We start from the raw sequence: 8,618 nt of genomic DNA on the forward strand, positions 1-8,618 counted from the left end.
CTGCACCGAACAGGAGGAGTCCGACATGTGCGTACTATTATGGCACATGTCGGAAAGGGGTTAACATAAATCCGATACTTCAGATGAGTGCAATATCCTACATATTAATGCATTTTACTGTATATGCAGTTACTATTGTTAAATGTACAATACAATACCTGCAGCATTGTTTTAAAACAGATATTTACAGATGTTTGTAACAGTATCTGGATTTATATCGCTGTTTGTTATATTGCTGTTTATTATAAAGAATTCTTCATTAAAATAAGTTTTCAAACAAAAAATTCTGCACACAGATATTCTCTTAAGAAACACAAAACCTCACTTTTATACTTATAAATAGTCAGAGCTGAGGTTTATTAACCTTTTGGGTTGACTGACAGCACTGTAGTTTTTCGATAATAAAACAAATAATCCAAAATACAAATTGTACACATATATACACGTCAGTAAAAGTTTTCTTCAGCATCCTTCAAATTCGCTATCTATCTTTATCATCTCTCTCATTGTGACATCATAATAAGACCGATGTTACAATTGATGTGATGACATCATCACATTCTATATTCCAGTGTTACTGCCTAAGGGAATCACTGCCTTACAGACTCCCAAGGGTGAGGTAGCCCCTTTTGTTTTTCGTGACAAACGAAGCAAAAATTTTTATTTTAAAATGGATAAAGAGAGAAGAAGAGCCCAAAGAGATCGGGTTCTGAGAGAGAGGAGAGGAATCAATGAAGAGCAGGTACCATTGTTCGCTTTAGGGCGAAAAGACTTTACTCTACCGGACATGGACTCTGACGCCTCAGAAATGGCGTCCAAACGTCATACTCTGGAAAAAATGAGAAAGACCAAAAGACATGAGATCCTTACAAAGAAAAGGAATATGGAGAACCTCATGGAGTCTCACTCTGCAGCCTCCGCTGAGCTTCAGAGGACCATTCTTATCTCCTTGAGAAAAATTGGAGATCTGGTCCCTGAAATACGGAGGAGGAACAAAGATGCCATCCTCAATAAGCGGAGAAACATCAGCGCAGAGTTAGAGCTGGAAGAGGTTCTCCAGGAAACACCGAGGGATGTCACATCCTCCAGATCTGAACGTCTGGAGACACCAAACCTACAAAGAGCGGCATCCCAGAAGAGGATCATTATAAATGGGAATGATGCATTACAGAGGTCCAGGACATCAGCTGAGAACATCTCCATCCCAGAGAACAAACAGCTGAGTGATTCTCCACCAAATACACCACTGGATAAAGAGGAACCAGGTAAGATGGAAACTCCTCTGTAAAATAAGACTGGGGTGAGGGGGATTATACTCCAAATATTATGTTCTGGCCTCAGTTATCAAAAGTGCAGAAAAACTGTCCTTAGCAACCAATCACAATGCGGCTTTCATTTTTCCATAGAATGTTAAGAAATGGAATCTGTGCTTTGATTCGTTGCTATGGGCAACATCGATGTTTTTGCTATTGTATAGTTTTCATAAATTGGAGCCAAAATATCAGCCATTTCCTGCTCATTTACATAATTCTGTTTAAAATTGTAATATTTGCTCTGGAGCTATATTTGTTAACCCCTTCTTGACCTTGAAACCTTCGGTTGTTTTTCTTCCCTCCTTTGAAAACCCATAACGATTTATTGCTTAACTTTTCTGCCAATTTAGCAGTATGTGGACTTGTGTTTTTTAGTGGACAGAGCTGTAGTTATGTACACTATTCAATGTTCTGGAAAATGGAGAAAAATATTAAAAAAGTGGTAAAATTGTGGAAAAAAAAGTCATTCTGCCATTGTTTTTTTTTACTGTGTTCATTGAGTGGTAAAAACGACCTCTCAAAATGTTTCTCGATGTCAGGTACAACTATGGTAATAATGAACACATCTATCGGGAGTTTTTTTAATTAAGTAGTGAAAGGAATTAAAGAATTTTATGTAAAAAAAAAATGGTTTGTGTCCCCATATTGTGAGGCATTGTATCTTGTTGATTTTGATGGAGCTGTGTGAGGGTTTGTTTTTTGCGTGTCGAGTTGCAGCTTTCGTTGATACCTTTCCTGGGTAGAGCGGACATTGTGATATCTTTTTATTGCAATTATTTAGGTGGATACGGCGCCCTCAAAGAAATACAATTTTGATGTTTCAATTTTATTTTTCTCACTTTAGAGTTTACTGTTTGCATTAATTAATGTTATGTTTTAATACATCAAATTTATGAGGATGGAGTGATAATAGATATGCAAATTATTAGATAGAACTGTTTACAGCTAAATAAACGTTCTCATATGAAATTAAGCCAGACTGGTCTTAACAGAAGGAGGAATATGAAAGACAGGGGCTTTTAGCAGGCCCAGGTAGTCATTTCCAACAATTGTCCCTTTGCAGTCATGTTTTGGGGGAGAAGTAATTGGTGCTGGTCACACAAATCAGTAACGACTTCATTTAAATACCACTGTGAGCACTGAAATGGTTAAGCAGCAATAATTGTAGAAAGTTCTGGTGACTGCAGTTATAGGCAGATGGCTGCTATGTAATACAGCAGGCACATACCTGGCATGGTGCATGCTCAGCTCCTGAGCCCGCTCCATACATTTCCTGCACAACGTGACAAACATTTCCATTATGTGTTCACTAAGGGTTAATAAATCTTGTATTATCTCTACAGATGGAAAGGATAAGACACCCCACGACACATCAGACATGCCGGCACAAGGTCTTGGTGATGCCAGTGTACAGTTTTCTCCACAAAGAGAACTGGTCTACACAGACCCACCTATGGACCTTTACAGTCTTGAGTTCTGGGAAGATCTTGGAAAAGGAAGCTATGGAAAAGTAAGTGTCAATTTATATTTGTCCGTGTTCCTCAATGTATCCTGCACAGATACACAGGAGGGATGTACTTATTCATTACAGGATGTTCATATGTAATGATACGTGGGATAAACTAGTGACATATTACACAGAAATAGATGGGAGTTTGGTCTGATCTGTTGTGATTTTTCTACAGGTCATCTTGGCATCAGATCCGGTCAATGAAGGACTGCTGGCCGTGAAGTTTATGGACAAGAGTTCTTGTGAGGACATCATCTCCAGAGAGCTAGAAGTCCTCAGAATGGCTGCCGGATGCCCCTACCTAATGTCCATGCGGGCGTTTATGGAGACACCGACGGAGTATGCAATAGCCATGGACTATATGGCCGGAGGAGACCTGCTTCACCACATGAAAGATTCAGTGCTGTTTAACTCAAAGACAATAAGGTAAATGTCTTATACTGAATCTTAATAATCCGCTGCCCGCACATTGTAGTCCTAGAGCAGTGTTCCCCAACTCCAGTCCTCAAGAGCCACCAACAGGTCATGTTTTTAGGATTTCCTTAGCATGGCCCTGGTGATGGAATTGATGCCTGTCTAGATTATGGAGATCTCACCTGGGCATTACTAAGGAGATCCTGAAAACATGACCTGTTGGTGGCTCTTGAGGACCGAACTTAGGGAACACTGTCCTAGAGCAATGGACAAAGACACAGGAGAAAATAATGACGTGAAAAGGACACGTGTGTGATCTCCTCATGTTCTCTGTATGATTGTGTATGTAACCACTGATCCACCCTTTACTTTCTACTCCACAGACTCTTTGCGGCAGAGATGGTGTGCGGACTCCAATATCTGCATGAACACGGCGTCATACATAGGTAATCATTTCACCTCCATAAATCTGTCACCTGTGACTCTCGCTTGTCTCCTTACATATCTATTGTAGAAAGTTCTTGTCATGAATTATCCTCACAATCAGTGTCTGCTCCTTCTCCCTGCAGTGACCTGAAGCCAGAGAACATCCTCATCCAAGACACCGGACACATCAAAATCTCAGACTTTGGCTGTTCAGCCATTAATGTGTCTGAGGGTGATATAGTGAAATACATTATTGGCACTAATTGTTACATGGCGCCTGAGGTAAGGAACATCTCTGTGTGATTGGTGCCGATAGTAGGACTGAGGGATAATCTGATCCCAATGTATCCTGCTCACATCTAATCACAAACCGGTCCTCATAGTCTCTGTGTGTAATGCTCCTTCCGGGTATATTCAGCTTCTCTCCAACCTCATGTTCCCACAGATAATGGACGATAAAGGATACAACCATCGGGCAGACTCCTTTGCCTTTGGCATCATCCTGTATATGATGAGTGTAGGGGACTATCCATTTTACAGCAGAGGCACACTGGAAGAATACCACCAGTCTCTGTATGAAGACATCCCTTATTTTCCACCAGGGATGTGTATTAATACCATGGCCATCATAAAAGGGGTGAGTAAGATCAGATGGATAAGGATCATGAGGGATTACAAGAATACATAGAAGATAAGATGTGGACAGTCCATAGACATTGTGTAATGACTTAATCAGTAATAATATATGATATTATGACTAATGGTCTCTTTCATTTTTCAGCTTCTCTGCAAAACTCCATCTGCCCGATTGGCCATAAAATCATCTATCAGATCCCACCCGTTCTTCCACTCCATAGACTGGAATGATGTGGAGTGTGGCAGATCCGAGCCACCATTCCCATATTACTATGTAAGTACAACACATACAGACATCCATAATGTTGTCACTACCCAGTAACACACTTACCCACTATACCCCTTATTGTTATATCCCCAGTACACTATATATACTGAATGCGAGGAGCTGATTCTCAGACGTGTATATTTCTCTTCTTACAGCAGGAGTATTAGGCTGATAACAATCAGCCCCATTCCAGTAACATCCAGGAATGAAGATTTACATTAATCGGATAAGACAACGAAACTGGACTTTCTCATTTACCGGACTGTGACAAACCTACCGAGCTTCCACCACATAACATCCACGTAGATTTGAGCACCAAACATCCAGGGATTTATTCCGATCGCCATATTTGGGGTCAGGAAGGATTTTTTTTCCCTTGATATGAGGATAATCCAACAACGAGTCCTCAGGGTTATTTTTCGCCTTCCTCTGGAGCAACATATCAAGTAATTAGAGGCTGAAATTGAAGGACTTCTTTCAGCCATACTTGCTATGTCACCATCTGGACGACTCATCTACAATGTGGTGGTAAGGAGAAAACTAACGGATATGGATGGAAAGAAGGCAGCGGCTGCTCCTTCACCCACCAGATATTTACAGAGAAAAGGAAGCGACTGCTCCTTCACCTACCGGATATGGACACAAAGAAGGCAGCGGCTGCTCCTTCACCTACCGGATATGGACACAAAGAAGGCAGCGGCTGCTCCTTCACCTACCGGATATGGACACAAAGAAGGCAGCGGCTGCTCTTTCACCTACCGGATATGGACACAAAGAAGGCAGCGGCTGCTCCTTCTCCTACTTGGCCATGTACATACAGAAGGCAGCGGCTGCTCCTTCTCCTACTTGGCCATGTACATACAGAAGGCAGCGGCTGCTCCTTCTCCTACTTGGCCATGTACATACAGAAGGAAGCGGCTGCTCCTTCACCTACTCGGCCATGGACAGACAGAAGGAAGCGGCTGCTCGTTCACCTTCCTGCCCATGGTCAGACAGAAGGCAGCGGCTGCTCCTTCACCCACCAGATATTTACACAGAAAAGGAAGCGACTGCTCCTTCACCTACCGGATATGGACACAAAGAAGGCAGCGGCTGCTCCTTCACCTACCGGATATGGACACAAAGAAGGCAGCGGCTGCTCCTTCTCCTACTTGGCCATGTACATACAGAAGGCAGCGGCTGCTCCTTCTCCTACTTGGCCATGTACATACAGAAGGAAGCGGATGCTCCTTCACCTACTCGGCCATGGACAGACAGAAGGAAGCGGCTGCTCCTTCACCTTCCTGCCCATGGTCAGACAGAAGGCAGCGGCTGCTCCTTCACCCACCAGATATTTACAGAGAAAAGGAAGCGACTGCTCCTTCACCTACCGGATATGGACACAAAGAAGGCAGCGGCTGCTCCTTCTCCTACTTGGCCATGTACATACAGAAGGCAGCGGCTGCTCCTTCTCCTACTTGGCCATGTACATACAGAAGGAAGCGGATGCTCCTTCACCTACTCGGCCATGGACAGACAGAAGGAAGCGGCTGCTCCTTCACCTTCCTGCCCATGGTCAGACAGAAGGCAGCGGCTGCTCCTTCACCCACCAGATATTTACAGAGAAAAGGAAGCGACTGCTCCTTCACCTACCGGATATGGACACAAAGAAGGCAGCGGCTGCTCCTTCTCCTACTTGGCCATGTACATACAGAAGGCAGCGGCTGCTCCTTCTCCTACTTGGCCATGTACATACAGAAGGAAGCGGATGCTCCTTCACCTACTCGGCCATGGACAGACAGAAGGAAGCGGCTGCTCCTTCACCTTCCTGCCCATGGTCAGACAGAAGGCAGCGGCTGCTCCTTCACCCACCAGATATTTACAGAGAAAAGGAAGCGACTGCTCCTTCACCTACCGGATATGGACACAAAGAAGGTAGTGGCTGCTCCTTCACCTACCGGATATGGACACAAAGAAGGCAGCTACTGCTCCTTTATCTACTGGATATTTACAGAAAGGAGGAAGCGGATGCTCCTTCTTCTACTTGGCCATGTACATACAGAAGAAAGCGGCTGCTCCTTCTCCTACGTGGCCATGTACATACAGAAGGAAGCGGCTGCTCCTTCACCTACTCAGCTATGGACAGACAGAAGGAAGCGGCTGCTCCTTCACCTTCCTGCCCATGGTCAGACAGAAGGCCATACGGTTGATTGCAATGCTGTCAGAATCCAGGAAAACTCCAACTAAACAAATCACACATCACACATTCCTGCTTTTCTCACTGTCATGTGTGATCCAGACCTGGATGTCCAAAAACGGCACAAGTGAAAGCCAAGGCCCGAGGAGCGGAATCATCATCATCTGCTCCTTTTTACAGAAAGTCCCTGTATCTACACACTTTCTTGCACAAATAAATTTATAAAGCATCTATGTTCCTTTTGGTTAGATTCTTCTCATATACAGACCTACATTTCAGTATTTTTATGAAGAACCCGATCATGGTCAGGACAAGGTATTTGGTGCCTTAAGCAGATGAAGATAATGGTGCCCCCGAGCAAAGGAATGGGTTGTGTATTAGGGGTGAGACTTACCAGAGAGCACAATTTCAAAGTTATATGACGAATCATTCATTGTTTGTGAATCATTTACACATTATAACTGAAAATTTCGTCCCTGACAGCCTATATTTTATATGTCAGCAAAGAATGTTCTTGGAAACTAATATAGTTTAACTATAATCAGGGGCTGGTTGGATTCAATTAAGGTCATGAGACAGATGCAACTTGCAACAAAACTGATACTGGGGAGTGGATAGTATATTACACTCCCCATAGTCCTCCACATGGTATAATACACTCCCCATAGACCTCCATACAGTATAATACACTCCATATAGTCTTCCATACAGCATAATGCACTCCCCATGGTTCTCCATACAGCATAATGCACTCCCCATGGTTCTCCATACAGCATAATGCACTCCACAGTCTTCCAAAAAGTATAATATACTCTCTACAGTCCTCCATATACTGTAGTATATGCACTCATCATAGTCTTCAATAGAATGGGCCCTGTAGTCTTCCATACAGTATAATGCACCCATAGCCCTCTGTATAGCATAATGCACTCCCCATAGTCCTCCATAAAGCATAATGCACTCCTCACAGTACTCTGCATAGTATAATGCATGCCATAGTCCTCCATATAGCATAATGCACATCATGTCCCTCCATATATTATAATGGACTCCATAGAACACCATATACAGTAGGTACAGAAAGTATTCATACCCCTTTACATTTTTCACTCTTTGTTTCATTGCAGCCATTTGGTAAATTTTAAAAAGTTCATTTTTTTCTCATTAATGTGCACTCTGCACCCCAACTAGACTGAAAAAAAAAAACAGATTATTTTTGCAAATTTATTAAAAAAGAAAAACTGAAATATCACATGGTGCTAAGCATTCAGACCCTTTGCTCAGTATTGAGTAGAAGCACCCTTTTGAGCTAGTACAGCCATGAGTCTTCTTGGGAATGATGCAAAAAGTTTTTCACACCTGGATTTGGGGATCCTCTGCCATTCTTCCTTGCAGATCCTCTCCAGTTCCGTCAGGTTGGATGGTGAACGTTGGTGGACAGCCATTTTCAGGTCTCTCCAGAGATGATCAATTGGGTTTAGGTCAAGGCTCTGGCTGGGCCAGTCAAGAATGGTCACAGAGTTGTTCTGAAGCCACTCCTTTGTTATTTTAGCAGTGTGCTTAGGGTTATTGTCTTGTTGGAAGGTGAGCCTTCGGCCAAGTCTGAGGTCCAGAGCACTCTGGAAGAGGTTTTCATCCAGGATATCTCTGTACTTGGCCGCATTCATGTATCCTTCAGTGACAACCAGTCATCCTGTCCCTGCAGCTGAAAAACACCCCCATAGCATGATGCCACCACCACCATGTTTCACTGTTGGGATTGTATTGGGCAGATGATGAGCAGTGCCTTGTTTTCTCCACACATACCGCTTAGAATTATCACCAAAAAGGTCTATCTTCATCTCATCACACCAGAGAATCTTATTTCTCATAGTC

The 8,618-nt window shown here is 43.1% G+C and overlaps 1 protein-coding gene across 1 annotated transcript; it reads left to right on the forward strand.

Moving 5' to 3' along the window:
* Positions 1-787: 787 nt before the first annotated feature.
* LOC138648617 (uncharacterized) lies at positions 788-4,734 on the forward strand. The gene is made up of 7 exons (XM_069738405.1): positions 788-1,265; positions 2,657-2,823; positions 2,999-3,249; positions 3,807-3,945; positions 4,109-4,300; positions 4,445-4,573; positions 4,723-4,734. The coding sequence occupies exons 1-7, from the start codon at positions 788-790 to the stop codon at positions 4,732-4,734; spliced, it is 1,368 nt and encodes a 455-aa protein (XP_069594506.1).
* Positions 4,735-8,618: the final 3,884 nt, after the last annotated feature.

This window comes from Ranitomeya imitator, chromosome 9 (genome assembly GCF_032444005.1).
Source record: "Ranitomeya imitator isolate aRanImi1 chromosome 9, aRanImi1.pri, whole genome shotgun sequence".
NCBI classification, from domain to species: Eukaryota; Metazoa; Chordata; class Amphibia; order Anura; family Dendrobatidae; genus Ranitomeya; species Ranitomeya imitator.